This window comes from Papaver somniferum, unplaced genomic scaffold (genome assembly GCF_003573695.1).
Source record: "Papaver somniferum cultivar HN1 unplaced genomic scaffold, ASM357369v1 unplaced-scaffold_132, whole genome shotgun sequence".
Taxonomy (NCBI): domain Eukaryota; kingdom Viridiplantae; phylum Streptophyta; class Magnoliopsida; order Ranunculales; family Papaveraceae; genus Papaver; species Papaver somniferum.
In genome coordinates this window covers 9,865,607-9,885,628 of record NW_020622381.1, presented here as the reverse complement: position 1 = coordinate 9,885,628, position 20,022 = coordinate 9,865,607, and the positions used below count along the sequence as shown (strand labels likewise).

Here is a 20,022-nt window from a genome sequence, read left to right as displayed (position 1 = left end):
TGTACACTGAGTTTGTTCAAGAACGGTTAACCAAAGTTAGCCATACAAACATAACAAGCTTAGCCATTTTCATCAAACACTTTATACTAACTTGATATACAACTACCACTTAATAGGTGATCAATTATGTCTTATTTGTGTTTTAGAGAATTTTTCAAATGCCAAATATCTTATAAAAATACTTTGAAATGCATCTGAAACTGTTTGACTGGGGTTAAGACACTCTTCCAAGGTACGTGTACCGGGTATGTGTACCCTTAAGGCAGTTAAAATCCAGGCGTTTCAGTATGTGTACCACCCTTGTGTTCACAAGAACCAAAACTTTTTGGTATGCATACCGGGTATCTCTATCTAGAAGTCGTTACCGAACTTAGACCTACACAAGTATGTGTACCGCTGATTCGGAACCAAACCATGTACGTGTACTGTCCCTGCATCCAGATTTCAGTAGTTCTAAAAACTCTCAATAATCAATTTGAAACCTTCCCGAATAACGTCAATGATAATCTTACAATATCACTGTTCCAGGTTATTTTCAAATGATTAACTTGAGTCATGATCTAGTTTATAAACAATAAATTGTTCTTAACTAAATTTATCAAGTAGATGATTGGCTTATAGCTTAATTCATATTTCGAGAAAAATATTCAACAAGATAAACTTGGCTCGAAATTTCTATTGTGCTATAATTTAAGTCCACTTAGTCATACAACTTAGTCTGATAGATAAAATTGTGAATACTTGAGTAAATAGGTTTTGGTTCAGTCTTCACATACCTTTTGTCGATGAAATCCTCCAAAGTCTTCAGTTGATCTCCGTCCTCAATTGGTGAAAGCAGTGAAGCCTGGTACTCAACTGCACACTTCTATCCTAATTCGAGATATTACTAAAATATAGACTAGAAACCAAGATATAGTCTTGATCAACTAAATTTGACAACAAAATTGATATATCAACACTTGTGAGTTCGACCGAGCTATGCTCTAATAATTGGTGTGATCTTAAAAACATACCGAGAAATAATAATCAAAAACACTAAACGGATAATAGGTGATAGCTAAAACAAAAGATCAAGACATAACATAAAATTGAGATAATTACTATAGTTGCACAGACGACAACAACCCAACGTTGTTCGTACCCTCGTAATATCTCTCCTTTATCATTGGGTAACCTATAATCAGGATCATTAGGCTCACGAGGCAATATTATCTCCATATTGGGAATGTATTCCCCTTTTTTTTCGGTGGACTCTTTTGAGCTTTCTTTGGCTTTGTTGTTGTTGTTGAACTCTTTTTCCCCATTTTTATTTCCTATCACCTTCCTTTTCATCACTTTTTTCTTCATATCCTTCCTCGTAATCACTTTTTTTCACCAACGTATTTGTCAGCACTGTGTTCTTCACTAGGTGTACCGGAATCAGATTCTTCTCGTTTTGGCAGCTCCATTTGAGTTGCATAATAGATGATGAGCGCTTTCGCTTTACCCCGAGCCCCTACAATGTTCACCAAACAAATCTTTACCATACTTTCGATTAGGTTCCAAACTCTTAGGAAAATCAAGATCATGTTTCTTCTTCGTTCTCTTTTCGGCTTGCTTTTGTTTTCTCTAATTGTCCCTACAGAATATGACATTACACGATAAAAAAAAATCAAATTCAAATAAATTTACAAATTCTAAATCTAGAGTCGGTCAGCACGATACATCCACATAGACCGATTCCCAACAATTTACATAACAAAATCGGTTTATATAAGTGCTTACAGAAACCGATTCTAGGTTAAAACTTAACCACAAAATTTGGCCATTTCTCCACCCAGAATCGGTCTATGTGGACATTCACATAAACCAATTATGGGCTTGATTGTTAAGACATCACAGACTATGTAATCGATTTATGTGGACATCCACGTAAACCAACTCTATCAAAATTAGCCAACAAAAACATGGTTATTTCTTCCATACAAGAAACAATAAATGTGGGCATGAACATTGACCGATCCTGGTTAGATGCTCTTCAACCAGAAAACACTTACATAATAATCAGTATACGTGGGGATGATCAACGACTATTTCACGAAGCAACCGGTCCTCGAGTACATTAACATAGATCGACTCTGGTAAACCCAAAGTCTTTGAATTCAAATTTTTAAATTTTTGAGTGATTGCGTATTGTTAAAACCTAATTTAGAAGTTTAAGTTGATATGAAAATACCTGATTCAAACGATTCTTTCTGCTTGTATTGCACTTAGTGTTTGATCGTCTTCCGTAACCGTTTTTTTCTTCGATTCTTTATTTCGAATCGCATGAGCAATTTCTGGATTACTCACAGTAGAATAAGTAACTCCAATGACCAATTTAAATCTTCGTAACTTCAACATTATATAGAAACAAAACGATTAATTATTTTTGGAATCGTCAAATGATGTTTTCGTTTAACAATTAAAAACAAAGGGAAAAAAGCGAAGAAGAAAAATGAATCATGAATGAAATAAATTAGAGTTTTATTACTACTAGGATTTAATGGAGGGTATTTCGGTAATATCATCCAATGTAGACACCCTCATGGTTGGGAACAAAAACTGAATAGGCATCGGAAAAGCCAGGTTCAGGAGCTCACATAAAAGGGCGCCGTGGATTGTTTTAAGAGTACGACCTACACAATTATGAAAAGCCAATATTGAGAAAGACATACTCTTCTCGCTCTTTACCTTAGCGAAAAATCAAGGCTATTGCTCATTCTTTATGTAATTAACAAGCTCGTCACGATATCAGCAGCATTTTCTATTGCCACCGTGTGATCGTAAGTGAGTACTTTATTAGGAAAGAATTGCGAGATGCTTCAAGAAAAAAAAAAAAAAAAAAAAGATTGCGAGATAACATTTGCTATTTCTAATTCATTTGAAGCCGTGAACTAAACATAGTCTAGTACTTAGGTCTTCTGTGATGATACAAAAATAGACTACAGTAGGTAGGTACTTAAAAAACAAAATGGCCCACTTCAATAATTATTCATCATAATACTCCTTTGTTTTCATGCTTTACTACTACTAAACAATATTAAAAATACCAATGTAAAAAACACAGTACTCTTGTGCATTCTTTTCATAATTTCTTTTCAAAAAACGGAAGTAGTATAAAATGAGGTTTATGTCCTTGTTGTTACATCTGCTTTAACAGAGTTGTTTAATATAAAAATAATACAATATAGATTGATTCGTCATTGGTTGCCTTCCCCGCGACATTTGTTCTTCCGCCGTTTGTATATGTTTCTTGTTTGTCCATCGCCGTAGATTACACGTTCACGGTCTCTCTAAACAATAATTCACAGTCGTCATGTATTACTGGTAATTTACATGACATTAACACATTAATAATTTAAACGAATTGGAGAAAAAAAAATACAGTAGAGAGCCTAGTTAACAATTCGTCGAATCATTCGCGAATTTTTACGAATCGGTCGTTACCGAATCAAACGGCCGTCCAATCGAAATACCGACCTAACTACGTGAACTTTTTGAGCTAGTATAACTCCTTAACTTATGGTCCACTCCACTGTGCCAACGATTATTTGATTGCCTAAAGTTACATATACTTGATATATATACTTACATTTAACACACAAATCACACTCCCCACCATAATTTCCTAATATTAAATGTTCGCATCAAGCCGAATTTTGTATCCCGAATTCATATCTCTAAAACGAATTATACACGTTCGTATGCCTTTCCGATTTGATGCCGACTCACGAACCGTTGATACCGAATTTGACTTTTATGAATCCGAATAATACACGTACGTTTCCCTATCTCTCTCACCATACCTACTTACTTATCACTCAAAAGAGTAAAAGAAAACAAAAATCCCACTTTGTGAGCTACTCTTTTTCCTTTTCCCTACAAAATAAACATTTGGGAGCTTAATAATCTTCTACAGACAGATCCGTCTTCCTTGTTTAAGTCTTCTACTTAAACTGTGTTGGGTTTACATTTGTTTTTGATTTTAATTACAGTCACTGACAGTGAAAAATACATTCATTCTGATTCTCATCCCTTTTGACTCTCCCACATTGAATGTGAATGTACTACTGCTACTCTTGAATCAAATCTACAGTTCCTTTCTTTACATCATCACACCCTTTTCAAAAGCCTATATATTTCCAACATCCTACAATACTTTCTTTTGTGTAGTAGTTTCATCACTTTCCATCTCCCTCTCTCTGTCTACCTCCTCATTCTGCAAAATACAACTATTGGCTTATTAGGTGTTTTCTGAATCCAAAACCCTTTTGATTTCTTCTTCTTGTTTTGAGAAACAATGATAATATAAAGTCTGGGTTTTGAATGTTTTCTTGTGTTTTTGAGTTAAAGACTAGTTTTTGCAATCTGGGCATTTGCCATTCATTTGAATCTTCTTGATTTTGTGTGAGTTTTTTCTTTTTTGTTTTCTATTGAGATTTTGTGGTAAGATCTCAAATCATGTAAATAAGCCTTATTTTGTGAGTGAGTATTTTCATTTTCTCTCATTACATTTCTGTGAAGTGTTATCTGATCATGTAAATTTATCTGGATTTTAGATTTTTCTTCTCTATCCCTTTTAGGGGGTATTTTCTTAGTTTTAATCCAAACCCATTATTAAATCAAGAGAGCTTAGTCCTGTGATTGATTATACAAACAAATCTATGGAGGAGACCTTTGTTCCTCTTCAAGGAATCAAGAATGACATTAAAGGAAGGCTGAAATGCTACAAGCAAGATTGGACTAGTGGCTTCAGTGCTGGTTTAAGGTGTGTGTACTAGTTGTGCTTTTTATTTGGAGAAATCTGTGTTTGGGTATTGATGAAACTGGGTATAATGGAATTACTACATTATCTGATTTCTTTTGTAGGTTCAATTTTTTGGTAGAGATATTGTGATAGTTTAGCCATAATTTGTGTGTTTGCAGAATTTTGGCTCCAACAACATATATATTTTTCGCTTCAGCAATACCAGTTATTTCATTCGGCGAACAATTGGACAGGAGCACTGGTAAATCCAATCAGACTATCTTTAATAGATTGAGAGATTACTTGATGTCAAAGTCGTTGCATTTTTCTTTTTTTAGCTTTTAGGGGCTTTGCACAACTTTTATGTTCGAGCATGCTACGAGGAGTAGTGCTTAATTAGATGTAAAAATAAATAATCGTAGTCTAAGCTCATGAGAAAGTGGCTTATGTAAGTTTATCTGTACTTGCAGATGGAGTTCTGACTGCAGTTCAAACATTAGCATCAACTGCACTTTGTGGAATAATACATTCACTTATAGGAGGTCAGCCTTTGCTGATTCTTGGAGTTGCTGAGCCCACCGTGCTTATGTACACTTTCATGTTCAACTTTGTTAAAGATAGACCTGAATTGGGACCAAAGCTCTTTCTTGCATGGTCTGCATGGTATGCTATCTTTGTCTTGTTTATCGATGGTGAACGCAGCCTATTCTATTTGATGAGAATTTTCATTACTTTCTTATTAGAATTCGGTTGCATAGAACTTACATGATTCTTCAAATGGCCAGGGTATGTGTATGGTCTGCAGCCTTGCTATTCTTACTGGCTGTCTTGGGGGCTTGCTCCATCATCAATAGGTTTACTCGTGTGGCTGGAGAACTTTTTGGTCTGCTTATTGCTATGCTCTTTATGCAGGAAGCAATTAGAGTAAGAAAAATGAATCAGAAAGTTTTCTTCTTTTTCAGTTTCTCTGAATATTTAATTGACTGAAGTGTAGAGACTTTGCTTTTGTCCATAACTATTGACCTCCTGCATTAATTTTGATTGGGCTAGAATATTTGTCTAGAAAAGAGCTGGGTGTTGTTTTAACTGAAAATAACTTGATTTTTACTTATGATGTGTATTCTTTGTTCTGTAGGGAATTATTGATGAATTTCGCATTCCAAGAAGAGAAAATCCAAACCTACCTGAGTTTAGTCCGTCATGGAGATTTTCAAATGGAATGTTTGCATTAATTATGTCATTTGGTTTGTTACTCACTGGACTTAAAAGTCGGAAAGCACGATCATGGAGATATGGCTCTGGCAAGTGTATCTATATATATGAATTTGATTTTTCTTTGGTTTCTTAGTGCTCCTTAAATCTTGTTCATTTTTTTTTAAATTCTTCTGTACGGAAAGCCGAAAGCCTGACATTGGTTTCTTTTCACAGCGTGGGTTCGAGGTATCATTGCAGACTATGGTGTGCCTTTGATGGTTCTTGTTTGGACTGCTGTTTCTTATATCCCAGCCAATAATGTTCCACATGGTATCCCTAGACGGCTCTTCAGCCCAAATCCGTGGTCACCTGGTGCCTACGCGAACTGGACAGTCGTCAAAGTATGTATTATTGTCAACTAATCTTTTCGATGTAAATAGTCTTATGTTTCTTTCTCGTAAACTAGAGATAGAAAAATAAGTTAGCTCATGTATACAATTTCTTCTGCTCTTTTGAGCTAGAATGTTATTTACTTTGTTTAGCTAAGTATCGCAAAAGTGTTTTTCTTTGGCTTCACAGGACATGCTAAATGTGCCTATCCTTTATATATTCGGAGCTTTTATCCCAGCAACGATGATCGCAGTGCTTTATTATTTTGACCATAGTGTAGCATCTCAACTTGCACAGCAAAGCGAGTTCAATTTGAGAAAACCATCTTCTTTCCATTACGATTTACTTCTTTTAGGATTCCTGGTAAACATCTATCTCATCTTTCCTGCATTCTTTCTTGTTTATTCTCCATTTTGTATCTTACAGAATAAGTTAGTTAACGTGCACTTAAAAGCAAAATTGTTGGTTTCGGTTTGCAGACTCTATTATGTGGTCTTCTTGGTATCCCACCATCTAATGGCGTCATCCCACAATCTCCAATGCATACAAAGAGTCTTGCCACTCTCAAACACCAGGTAAGCGCTATCCAAACTTCTACCTAGCTATGGAATACAAAAGATTCAATATGAATACTCATCAAAGATCTTGAGATTTTGGATTATTGATGATCATTTATTTCTTCGTTCCTTAGATGGTTCACTTTCTGCAACAAAATTTTCTATGAGCAACTACTTAAATTTTTAACTCACATGAACCTTACTTGATTTGCAGTTGCTTCGCGATAAACTAGTAGTCAGTGCCAAGAGAAGTATGGAGGATAATGCAAGTCTCGGAGAAGTCTACGGCAATATGCAAGAAGCTTATCAACAGATGCAGAGTCCATTAATCTACCAAGAGCCATCAGCTCGAGTAAGAGAACTACGCATTTCTTTGTATTGATATTTATTGGATATAAAGCTGTTTCTCATGAATAGCCTTGAAAGTAAACTTCATTACCATACAAGTTATCAAGTCATCAACAATAGCGTTGTTGCCTAAATAAATTTTTTTTTCCAGCAAGGATTAAAGGAATTAAAAGGGACAACTCTTCAGTTAGCTTCTACTGTGGGACACATCGACGCGCCGGTTGATGAGACGGTATTTGATGTTGAAAAAGAGATTGATGATTTGTTACCCGTTGAGGTCAAAGAACAACGAGTTAGTAACTTGCTTCAATCAACCATGGTGGGAGGCTGTGTTGCAGCTATGCCTTTACTTAAAATGATTCCAACCTCTGTACTTTGGGGTTATTTCGCGTTTATGGCCGTTGAGAGCTTACCCGGAAATCAGTTCTGGGAGAGATTCTTATTAATCTTCACTGCTCCAAGTAGAAGATACAAGTAAAAATTCTTTCCATCACTTTATTCTTTGTGGTCAATTTCATTTCTCCTTTTTCTTCTTCATTTTCATTAAATAACCCTCTTTTTTTTCTTTTGCTTATTCCAGGGTTCTTGAGGAGTACCATGCCACTTTTGTAGAAACTGTACCTTTCAAAACAATTTTGACTTTCACATTATTTCAGACAACTTACTTACTAATTTGTTTCGGAATTACATGGATTCCAATAGCTGGGGTGTTATTCCCATTAATGATCATGTTATTGGTTCCTGTAAGACAATACATACTCCCCAAATTTTTCAAAGGGGTACACCTTCAAGATTTAGATGCAGCAGAATATGAAGAAGCGCCCGCTTTACCGTTCAACATCTCATGTGTAAGATTTATTCCTATAAACTACTTCCGTTTCTTTTCCTAAACATAGCCTATTGTAAGTGAATAATGAAGTTATACTGAATATTTAAGTGTATTTCATATCAGGAGGGGGAGGTTTCCAGAGCTCCTTTTGCAGATGATGCAGAGATTCTAGATGAGATGCTTACTCGAAGCCGCGGTGAAGTTCGTAGGATGTGCAGTCCTAAGATAACAAGTTCCAACTCAACCCCAAGAGACCCAAAAAGCTTTCGAAGCCAAAGCTTTATGGACAAATCACTCACTAGTCCCCGCGTGTATGAACTAAGAAGCTCAAGTTTTGGGGGAAGAATGCCAGTTAGTCCGAGAGATGCAGAAGCGAGACCATCTAAATTGGGACAAACCCCAACTCATTAAGGGCAAAAATACTTGTACTAGCTTTATGTGTGGGTTCTTCTGTTAGCTCTACGTTAGCCTCTTCGTCTTTGTGTGGCTTTGTGATGTTGGGTTTTGGCTAACATTTGTTGTAAAATCTTGTTCTGCATGTGTTTACGCTTCCTTCTCTTACCTGAGAAGACTGTAATGATTAAACCATAGAGATAATTCTAATATATTTTTCATTTCTATATTTGTGTTTCCAATTTCGACATCTACTCAACCTTGGTTAAAAGATAAGATTGTTGTCGAATGAATATGTGCATTAGTTTTTTTTCTCTACCAAAAGTACACTGATCATCGATACAAACTTGCAGAGCGCTAACAGCTAAAGGAAAACAATCTACGCATGAGATTTGCGAGCCTAGAACATTATTGTCCCTTCTGGATATGTTACTAATTGTCCAAATTCACAGCATTGTAGATGCAAATGATGGTGAATTTTCACAGAGAATTTTGGTCTATTACCGAGCAGCTGCTAAACTTTGCGGAAAACCAAGCTAGGCATATAAAAAATTCAGGGTATTCAGAATAACACCAACTATATAATCATGTGTAGCTTCTTAAGGACATTTATCAAGTGTACCGATAAATTTCTATTGTGTATATTAAGAAAAAAGAATAAATTTTTTTTTTCTATCGACATATATTAGCTTGAAATGATTTGCAAAAATTATTTGGCGTAGCAATAAAGAAAAAGAATGTAATCATTTAAGTGAACAATGATTTCATGATAGCCTATAACACTCCCTTTTATCTTTCAAGACAATCAAGCTAGTTTAGACATTCGATTCATGATCGAAAATGTTTTCTGGCTGACGTTCTTTCTTGTAGTAATCCACTTACTAGAAAACCGACGAAAAGGTCTAATTCGAAAGACGTTTAAAGTGGATATCTGCAATAGAACAATAAGATGGCTGATAAGAAGAGAAATGATGTTTTTGAAGAAAGGAATGGATGCAATTCATTCATTCAATAAATCCCTGTAAATTATGATGAGAAAGAAAGAAAGACATTGAATGGTAACCAAAACATCTCAATTACAGAGGGTTTTCATTTTTGGATGTTTTTGCATCATGTTGTTTTCAAACCCATTGACTTAGCTTTTCCAATACGTTCTTTCTTTTAGTCTCATCGTGCATGGAAAGAGATTTTCTTACTTTTTTTCCCCAATACGTTCTGCCTGGGTAACTCTGAGGCCTGGATACAGTGAAAACTTTGGAGGGAATAAGTAGCATCACCATCACTCATACTTTGAAGGTAAAGACACTCAAAATGTTTGCTGATGTGACAGATTACTTGGGACAACCATTCACAACTACATAATTGCAGTGCTCATGCGCAGAAATTGAACAAATCCATGGAATACTGTTTGGATCTAAGAGAGAGTGAGAAAGAGACCTTCCGACTTCAGATTTCAGGCCTACTAGTCTGAAATTTCTGTGACAGGAGATCTTTTTGTCCCGTGAGACATTCCTTAGATGATTCGAAGTATAAATCTACCGGTACAATGTTCAACGTATGCCTTGGAGTAAAGGTTTGCTCAAGTTCATGGTCAAGCAAAAATATAACCAACTTGCTGAATCCGCAAATCATCAATGTTAGATTTTACATACCAGGTAATACTGAAAATGGTCAGACAACTCAGGAAGACCCAAAAAAGACATCAACTCTATAGTCCAGTAAACACCAACACCAGAAATTTATTCAGTCCAGTTAAGAGTAGAATAAATGAAATTTGTTGATTTGGGAAAACAGAAACATGACATGAGAACTGCAACAATATGTAGAACATTAAGTTTTGCTGCTTAACTTGCGCCCAGTTATCTGTTCTGACTCTAGGAGCATATGATTAATAAGTCCTCTTGCAGCACTGAAGACATAAACCACACAATTAGGTGAAATTTCCAGCTTCTAGCTCCTTGTAGCAGCAAAAACATGACGATCATAGATTTAATATGAAAGAACTAAAAGCATTATCAAGGTGACTTAAAACTCACGCATCCATCATGGTCTGAATCTTTTCTGGATTTGTCTCGAGCATGTTTTTCTTGAATTGCTGCCTTATCATATCCACCAGGAGCGGAGTATTATTTTGCTGCAAGATTTATAAAAAATAGACAATCATTACATCAGTTTTCAAATCCATGGAAACAGAACTGGACGGATAGAAGTATATTCTATGTCTATATGTTTAACACAAGCAGAAGTTAGAAATTGAATGTTTGTTGTGCATTCAACAGGAAAAACAATGAAACAAAAGTCACCAACTTTGTTACTCGATCAGTGTGCGACACTAACACCCCGCATTTAAAGCAATACAGAAAGGCTGGTAACCAAATGAAATAGTAGTATAGTTTATAGAAGCTAATGTATCTTCTAAACCCTTCGTAAAGCCTTTAACAAGAGAGACAATAATCTAAACCTCCTACGAACCCACTCTGGCTGTCTGCAACACTATACGCATATCGATTAGTTTCCTCTATGAAGAATTATGTTAAGGTATAATAGTCAGAATCAGATCATTCTACCTAAAAAAAGGAGAACTGGCGGCCTGATACATCTTTCTCTCATTGACCCAGCCACCAAAAACTCCTACATAACACATTAAAGCTGGTCTTACACCATATTTCATCTACAAATGATGTATTGGTCAATTCCTCCCACTGATTCAAATGGAAAATACAGATGTTTGTCTTTTGTATGGAGTGTGAAGTGGATAGATCAAAACTCCCTTTGCAAACATGCTGTGAGAGATTGTGCGGGGACTGATTTATCTTGTGTCAGGATAGATGTAAATTGTATGTATCTAGTTCAAATCCTAATGAAAAACCTTTCGATTAATGTTTCATATGATCAGTTGTGGTGAAGATGCTTACATATTTCGATAAACATTCGGCTACAATCATATTCAATGTGTGATGTACAAAGCAATTAGATGATCAAAGAATGCGGAAATAACATATCTTAGAATGGTAAAGTAAAGAACAATAATAAGAGAAGCTTACTCTATGACCAACATATTTAGCTCTTCTTAGACACTCCCGATAAAGCTACCAAAAATACAATCAGAATATCAATAATCTTTAAAATAAAACATTAACAAGTATGTTAACTACATTAGTGAAAGGAGAGGAAAAAGAATACTAACTCTTCGGGCATTATTGACGAGTTCAGGAGGCAATGCAGTCTGTATAGATGGCATATTTTCCAAACTGAGACACAAAGACAAATCCCATTAAAGAAAACACATCAGAAACAATATAATCAAAACCTGTTTGATAGCATAAAATTTCATTTATTTACAGGTACTCATTTCAGTGACTGTTGTTCCAGTAAGGATAAATAATTACATCATTAAGCTGTAACCCAGATTAAAGATTGAATATAATAGATTTCTTTTAGACGTGACAAGTGAAAATGCACGCGCTACGCGCCTGCCACTTATACCTAACAACTAAATAATCCATAATTGCCATGGAACACCATCACACCCGCTCTGAAGAAGCACTGCACTCACCCAGACTAAAAATTCATAACTTAATAAAATCCGGCTGAGAAGACGTCCCCTCAGACATTCGATGTGCACAAACATACTTTCCAAGATGATACGAAACATTGATACATGCAAAACAAACTTTTATTGCATACTTCCTTAAGCTGACACAAATAAGATGTTACCCCAGAAAATTCATTTACACAATAATTTCAATTCATCCAAATTAAAACCTTGTGTTGCAACCTGCATCATGATTCATGAATTCAGATTACAGATTTCATTCACACTTGACTAGGAGTGATGAACAATGGACAAACAAAATAGGGACACAATGGACCAACCACTATCAAAGCTAAAAGCTAGGGGAATCCCTATTGCAAGCTCTACACAATAGATAAATGAAATACGGATGACTTAAAGTGATCTTTGAGGTGATAACAGTACAGTTGTTAAAGCTGCAGAAACCTTGTTACCTCTAAAAATTATCCAAGGATGCCACTGCTTCAAGGTAGTATAAGCAAGTGGTTGTAACTCATGTTTACATGTATCAATGAAAGAAAAAGCAAGCTTTGCTGAGCACTGCAGAGTTAACATCTGAAATCCTTGAACCCCATAACCAAAATGGTACTTCATGAATCGAGTTGCATTTTCTAAGAGTCTAATAACAGAACCTCACAACAATTTACAGATGACAAATACAGTATGATTTCACCTGATTCAGAATCTAATAATAAATCCCTTGAACTACTTGTTAGTTATAAACTTTAAGTCTCCTTAGACAGCCTGATTAACAATTTACAGATCATTAGTTTTCATTTTTCTGGTTAAGTGCGACTACAAAATACTCTGATACTTAATCGCTTAGTATGGTACATGAATCTGCTGGGAAAACCCATAAGAAGATGTACCGTGATTAACCTCCCACAAAAGGTCTACTAATATCATAAAAATGTCTGATGAATCTAAACCCTACCCGAACTGCATACGGAAACTGTGTTATGGGGTGACCTACTTTTTCAACAATGAATCAATAACAACAACTCAAGCTATATATATATATATATATAAACATGGAGTTAATCCTCTTTTGTCTTATTAAATTTGAAATCTGAACATGTTTCTTCTCTTAGGAAAATCAACAAACAACTTAAGTTGACAAATTTAAAAACTAATATTCAGCAATTTAGTGGGTTCATAAAGAGAAAATGTAGGTATGAACATACATTTCGACCAAACCCCACAAATTCATCACATGTTATAAGAATTGAAAAGCAATTGTAACTGAAACTGGGAAGCAAAAGTCACATTTTTAGGTTAGATAAGAGTAGAAAATCGCTGACTATTTGTCACAGTTTGAATGAATTAATTTGTGGTTTAGAGTTCACTAACCTTACTAGCTGAATAAACAAATTAAAGTTGATTGAAAAATGGTAAGGTTTCAGGATGTGTTGTCGTCGTCTCTGTTCACGGAGGAATAAGGCGAGCGAGAGGAGATGGCTAGGAAACTGTAAATGTAATACCTACTTGGTGCCTTTGCACTGATGGTTGAAGTCGTAATTATAGTTTAAAGTCGATGGTACTTGTATAATATAATATATAAGCCCGGGCGTATTTGGGCGGAGGAAATGACATTCATGTGAATGAACGAACACCCCAAAGGAAACGACAACCAGTTTCCTACGAATCCAATTCCCATTCGCATTTTTTCACGAAAAAAAGGGAGGAGAAGAAAACCTCTTTTTGTTAGAGCAATTCCAAAAGGGTGAGCGAACAAGCTAATATGCACGTTTCCACCTCACAGTAGTGCAAGTAAATGGTCAAACTGGATCAGCAAAGGCTCAAATCTGAGCATTTGCTCATCCCGTCCTAAGTTGAGTCAATCGATTTAACCTCAGATGAGCGGCTAAACTTCATCTGATCGGATAGAAGAGGTCGTTCCTATAGAACCAAGGTCGAAAAGATTGAAAAGTCAGTCATTCACAACGGCTAGTGAAGGATTTCTCAAAAAGTTAAGGATTAGTAATCTTTTTTAGAAATCGAATGGATATGGTCCAGGGGGCGGAGCTAGCCCATTGCAAGGGTGTGCACTTGTACCCCTGCCCAGCTGGCTCCAAAGTCTATTTTAGGCCTAATTTTTTTTCTATATCTAAGCCTATTTTTCCTTTTTTGCACCCCTAAAATTTTATTTTGTACCCCATAGAAAATTTTGCACCCCATGATAAAATTCTTGGCTCCGCCCCTGATTTGGTCTTATACAAACATGAGGGTCGGCTGTGGTCGAGACGACCAAATGATTTCTAGTCTACTTATAGCTATGTCTCGGATTGAGATAGAATGTGTAGTTGAGCTTAAGACTTCACGACGTTCACCAGTTGAAGACGAAGATCTATTGAGGAGCTTGGAGGAACTTCATCAACAAAAGGTATGTGGAGACTAAAACTTATATATCACTTAGAAGTCTATTCTATTCTATCTTCTAATGAGACTAAGCCGTATAGTTATATAGACTTTTACATTATATACATTTAATATTTCGAGCCGAGTTTATCTCACTTATCTGTTTCTCGAAATATGTGTTGGAAGCTTTTTTGTTTAGCTATGTGCATCATATTCTTGACGGGTTTAGTTGGAAACAATCTATTTGTTGGAAACTAAATATTATGTCAAAATATGATCATGTGAAAATTACCTTGAACATCTTATATGATTTGTGTGAGACAGTCATTTGATGTTAGCTTCGGAAGTTTCGTATTGATCATTCGATCACTTGAAAATTACTCGAAACTAATGGTTTGTGTGAGACAACCGTTGTCGTCTTCCAAGGATGTTTCAATGATTGAAATGAGAGTTTAGAATGATGACCCATGTCTGGATACAACACGGTATGCATACCTAGTATGTGAACTGTATTGTGATGATTCAGGTCCGGAACTCTTGTTTGCGTATCTAATATGCAAAAGGATTTACCTGAAAAGGTCTGGAACTCTTGTTTGCATACCTAGTATGCAAACGGGGTTTACCTGAGTTGGGTCCGGAACGGTTGTTCGCGAACCGGGTTTGCGAACGGCTTGACTAGGCCAAGACCCGGAGCTGCTGTTCGCGTACCTGGTTGGCGAACACAGTGTGAAATTCTAAAATCGGTTATGTATGATTCTCATACTCAGGAACTAAATATTTATGATTTAAGGAATGCAATCATTGCAAACCGTGGCTTAATGTTCATGAATTGATTCTTGTATAAGCACTTTGTACGATTACGAATCAAACCAATTTCGATTCAATGTGTTCATATATATTTCTATGAAATAGTGAACAATTGAACAACTCTATTTGAAACACAATTAGATTCATTTGATTATCTTTCATGATTGATTGATCTTCATATTTGATCTAAAATTGTTAAATGAATATGGTTAAGACAAAATTGTTCATATGACTAACTTCGGTTAATTGTTATTGAGCCAACTCAATATACACGTTTAGTTATGGATCCAAATATAAGTATATTTCATTTGCGTGTAACAAGATAAGACCATCTAACGGTGGAGATCGATTTCTTTACTTCTGAGCAGACTTAGATTGAATCTTAAATCAGGAGTTCATCTAACAATGAATATTGAATGCTTTGTTACTAAGCTATCGTAGTTTTGATTGAAAGCAATCCTGATTTGAAAGACTATATAAGGGGGAACTCTAGCAACTAGAAAACCTAATCCCGGAACTTTCATGTGTCCTAGTTGCAAACTAGAGTCGATTCTCCTTTAACCTAGGTTTTTCCAAAACCATTATAGGTTAACGACTTGAAGACTTCAATTGTGATTCGTGAAGCTAGATCCAACTATTATCTCTTTAGTTGTGTATTCTGATCTTACTTGTTCTATCGTATTGAGTTTTATCTTCTCTAAGATTTACTCGAGATTTATCTCCGATAGGTAAGATATAAAAAGTAATCATAATAGTTCTTTGTCTCAGACTTTTGTGATTCCGTAATAACTTTTCATGTTAATCAGTTGGGTTATTGTGAGGTGACTAATATTTCTAGGCTGCTCTTCGGGAGTATAAAACCGGATTATTAGTTGGTTCTTGTTCACCTTGATTTTATCAAAAGACGGAACAAAAATCGAATAAAGAATATACATATATGTGGGAGACATATTTGTTTATAAGTCTTCGACTTTGGGTCGTAGCAACTCTTAGTTGTGGGTAGGATCAGCTAAGAGAATCAAGTGCGCAGAATCCGACGTGGTTCTAGAGGCGTAAGGAACGCGACTGTACCTTAATCAGTGTGAGACTTGGTTAGGGCTCAACTATATTCCAGTCCGAAGTTAACTTGTAGTAGGCTAGAGTTTGTAGTGGCTTAATACAATGTGGTGTTCAAATATGGACTAGGTCCCATGGTTTTTCTGCATTTGTGGTTTCCCAATTAACAAAATTTCTGGTGTATGTGTTATTTCTTTTCCGCATTATATTTGTTTATATAATTGAAATATCACAGGTTGTGCGTAGTTCATTCAGTTGATAAATCCGACCTTGTTTGTTGGATAGAACTTGATTGACACTTGGGCATTGGTCTTTGGTACCGTCCAAGTTATTTCTCATATCAATCAGGCTCGCGGATTCCTATCTGTATGATTTGCTGATTGTATTGAGAAAGAGATAAAAACTCTTTGATATAATTCTTGATTGAGTCTCGCTTTTAAGTTGGTGCTCTCGGGATTACATTGGAGTTTCGTCCATACAGATTGAGGAACGAATTATTGGGTGTGGTTGTTATACCCCCGCTTTATCATGATCACTTAATCACTTGTGATTGTGTATCAAGATTAAAGTCTAAAGTGTAAAATGAATATGTCTAAGCTTATGCATCAAATGGTTAACCGCCCATGAACTTTCATTATACACGGTTCGGTTACGGCTGGCCATAATGTATATTCTATTATGTGATTTCAATTCAAATTTCTCACATGCTTATGTGAAACCTTAACCAGTGTTTCATCTAACTAGAGAAAGTGTTAGCCTGATTCCCAAGCTATCTTAGATTGAATCTTAAGCGACCTCCAATCTTGAAAGTCTTTAAATATAGAGACTCAAATAACTGGAAAATTCAATCCCTGACACTTTCGTGTGTCCTAGTTGTATACTAGAGTCGTCCTCTATTAACCTAGGTTTCCTCTGAGAAACATAATTAGGTTAACCACTTAGACACTTCACTTATTCGTGAAGCCAGGTCCAACTATCTTTTACCTTGATAGTTCGTGTATCCTGATCTTGCTTTTATGTTATAGAGGTATTTGTAATCTCTTTCAGGCGAGATAGATAGAAATCGCAAAGTTCTCGTCGTCTCAGACTTTGTGATTCCACAAGATAGATATCTAATAACGATTCTTAATTGAACTCGTCTGAGATTGTTTTTGTGAGGTGGTTAATAATATAGGTTGCTCTTCGGGAGTCATAAGTAGTAGATTTGTGAGGTTTTCTATCTTTGCTACTGCAAACAGATTTCTCCACCTTGATCTCACCATCTAAACGAAAATCAAATAGTCTTATCTGTTAGAGCATATTGGTATCAAAAGTCTTCACTTAGGTTGATGTAACTCTTCGGCTGTAAAGGAAGTCAGCTAAGGAAATCAATTGTCTTGAACCTTGTGAGGTTTAAGAGACGTAAGGAGCGCGACTGTAACTGAATCGTTTGGAGGGTGGATTCGGTCTCAACTATATTTTTGTCCGAGGTTCTGATAGTAGGCTAGTGTTTGTATCAACTCAATACAGTTCAATGTTCAAATATGGACGAGGTAACGGGGTTTTCTGTAGTTGTGGTTTCCTCGTTAACAGAACTTCTGGCGTCTTGTGTTTTTCCTTTTCCACATTATATTGTTATTGTTATCTTTATAATAAGATTATCACAAGTAGTACGTAATCAATCGTAGTAGATACGTCCACCTTGATTGTAATCGACTAAAAGAACTTGTTCTTGTTGAACTCATATCTTGAAAAATAGATAACAAGTTTCGTGCATGGAAGAATTCCAATCCGATTATTTGGATACGACTCGATTGAACTTGGATATTGATCTTTGGAATCATCCAAGTACTCTCATGGTTATATCAGGTTCAAGGACTTCTTGTCTGCAACATTCTGATTGTGAGAGAAACAAATATAAACTCTTTATACAATTTTGTTCAGGGATCAATAAGTTGGTCTACTTAGAATTGTGTTAAGGTTTTGTCCATACAGGTTTCCGAAAGTAAAAGTTAGAGGTGTACTTGGTAACCCCTCGTTTTTAATTGTTATCAGAGCAGGTAAACATGTTAAGACCTAATAAGTCTGTGTCTGTGGCGATCTGAATATGTGAACAAGAGTATAGTCTCTAGAAACGTACCACCAGTTTTAAACCGTTGTTATGGATTCTATTAATGAGATTAGTTCTCCCATCTCCAAAATAAATAAACATTTTTGTTAGAGCACTGCTCGGTCAAACTCGCATGCGTTGCTATCTCAAGCATGTTTGTCAATGTTAGTGATCAAAACTATAAGTCTTGATTTCTAGCCTATTTATAGATGTCACGGACTAGGACATAGTTTGTGTAGTTGAGCTTAGACTTCACGGCGCGCATCACTTGAAGACGAAGAACTACTAAGGAGAGCTTGTGGAACTTCGTCGACAAAAGGTATGTGGAGACTTAAACTCATCTATCACTTGGAAAGTCTATTTATACTCTATCTCCTATATTGAGACATAAGTCGTGTTACGATATGGTTTTCTCTATACACATTTGAGATTTCAAGCTGAGTATATCTCGCTTACATATTTCTCGAAATATGTGTTGGTAAGCTTTCGCTTCGACCAAGTTCATCTTATATCATGAGAAAATTGCCGAGTAACATCTTACATGGTTTGTGTGATACAATCATTTGGTGTAAGACTTGGAATGTTTCGATAATGATTATTTCAATATCTTGAAAATTTCTTTGATGTTAATAGTGTGTGAAAACGGCTATTTTCCTTATAGAAGAATATTTCAATGATTGAAATAAAGAGTTTAGAATCCTGTATGTCCTTATAGAAGAATGTTTCAATGATTGAAATAAAGAGTTTAGAAGAATGTCCTTATAGAAGAATGTCCTTATAAGCATAGTGTGTTCGCACATTAGTGCGTAAGTCCTAAATCGGGAGCCTAAATTATGCATACTTGTATGTATACAAAAAGGTTGTAGGAAACTGGGTAAGTATGCGTACCCGTAGGCATACTGGAGGAAGTTCACGCCCGTGAATTTCTGCTGAGTTTGAAAACCAAAACCAAACTCATCCGGTTACCTAAAGTACGCTTACCCGTATGCATACCGGCGGAAAGTTCATTTCCGTGAATTTCTGCTGAGTTTGAAAACTAAAACAAACTCAAATCCGGTTACTTAAGTAAGCATACTTGTACGCATACTTAAGTGGTTACTTTCTAAAATCAGTTGTACATGAACCTAAAACATTTATCACTAAAGGAATGCAATCTTTGAAACCGTGGTTATAATGTTCATGTATCAATTCGAGTAAATCAAACCGATTTTGCGTCAATTGTGTTCTTATATAAATCCATGAGAATATAGCAATTGAACAACTCTTTAACTAGTTTTATTTGAGTCATTTGAACTACTTATGGTTAAGATGAATAAGGTTGATATGAGAGTAATCATATGGCTAACCTCGGTTAACTATTTGTGAACCAACATGGTGTACACGTTTGGGTACAGTTACATAAACCTAAATGAGGGTACATTTCATTTGTGTGTAACAAGCTAAGTTCGATCTAACAGTTGAAAGATATTAGCTTGGTTGAATCAGGTTTTTCATCTAACAGTGATTATTGAATGCTTTGTTACCAAGGTAACTTGGATTGCAAACCCTGGTTTGAAAACTATATAAAGGAGAACTCTAGCAACTGGGAAACCTAATACCCACACCTCATGTGTGCTACTATTTGCATAACTAGAGTCGATTCTTCTTTAACCTTAGGTT

At 35.7% G+C, this 20,022-nt stretch overlaps 2 protein-coding genes across 3 annotated transcripts; one reads left to right on the top strand and one right to left on the bottom strand.

The window, feature by feature from the left end:
* Positions 1-3,969: 3,969 nt before the first annotated feature.
* On the top strand, positions 3,970-8,708 carry LOC113333017 (boron transporter 1-like). Its single transcript, XM_026579500.1, has 12 exons — positions 3,970-4,789; positions 4,948-5,030; positions 5,239-5,431; positions 5,554-5,692; positions 5,904-6,069; positions 6,197-6,363; positions 6,542-6,715; positions 6,832-6,927; positions 7,124-7,261; positions 7,409-7,731; positions 7,838-8,105; positions 8,210-8,708. The coding sequence occupies exons 1-12, from the start codon at positions 4,686-4,688 to the stop codon at positions 8,495-8,497; spliced, it is 2,139 nt and encodes a 712-aa protein (XP_026435285.1). The 5' UTR covers positions 3,970-4,685; the 3' UTR covers positions 8,498-8,708.
* Positions 8,709-10,053: 1,345 nt separating this feature from the next.
* LOC113333263 lies at positions 10,054-13,558 on the bottom strand. Of its 2 annotated transcripts, none has more exons than XM_026579781.1 (5): positions 13,404-13,558; positions 11,667-11,730; positions 11,524-11,568; positions 10,516-10,613; positions 10,054-10,388 (listed from the first exon to the last, which is right to left on the bottom strand). In XM_026579781.1, the coding sequence occupies exons 2-5, from the start codon at positions 11,718-11,720 to the stop codon at positions 10,310-10,312; spliced, it is 276 nt and encodes a 91-aa protein (XP_026435566.1). In that variant the 5' UTR covers positions 11,721-11,730; positions 13,404-13,558; the 3' UTR covers positions 10,054-10,309. The 2 variants fall into 2 exon arrangements, with proteins under 2 accessions (XP_026435566.1, XP_026435567.1); XM_026579782.1 differs by lacking the exon at positions 13,404-13,558 and adding an exon at positions 12,488-13,186.
* Between the last annotated feature and the right edge of the window lie 6,464 nt (positions 13,559-20,022).

What these genes read in the sequence shown, in the direction of transcription:
- LOC113333017 (XM_026579500.1), top strand. Translation starts at nt 4,686, where the DNA reads ATGGAGGAGACCTTTGTTCCTCTTCAAGGAATCAAGAATGACATTAAA. An exon ending in ACAATTGGACAGGAGCACTG is followed by an intron (nt 5,031 to 5,238) that starts GTAAATCCAATC and finishes CTGTACTTGCAG; the next exon opens with ATGGAGTTCTGACTGCAGTT. An exon ending in TTGCCACTCTCAAACACCAG is followed by an intron (nt 6,928 to 7,123) that starts GTAAGCGCTATC and finishes CTTGATTTGCAG; the next exon opens with TTGCTTCGCGATAAACTAGT.
- LOC113333263 (XM_026579781.1), bottom strand. Translation starts at nt 11,720, where the DNA reads ATGCCATCTATACAGACTGCATTGCCTCCTGAACTCGTCAATAATGCC. An exon ending in TCGTCAATAATGCCCGAAGA is followed by an intron (nt 11,569 to 11,666) that starts GTTAGTATTCTT and finishes TATTTTTGGTAG; the next exon opens with CTTTATCGGGAGTGTCTAAG. An exon ending in CTAAATATGTTGGTCATAGA is followed by an intron (nt 10,614 to 11,523) that starts GTAAGCTTCTCT and finishes TAAATCTTGCAG; the next exon opens with CAAAATAATACTCCGCTCCT.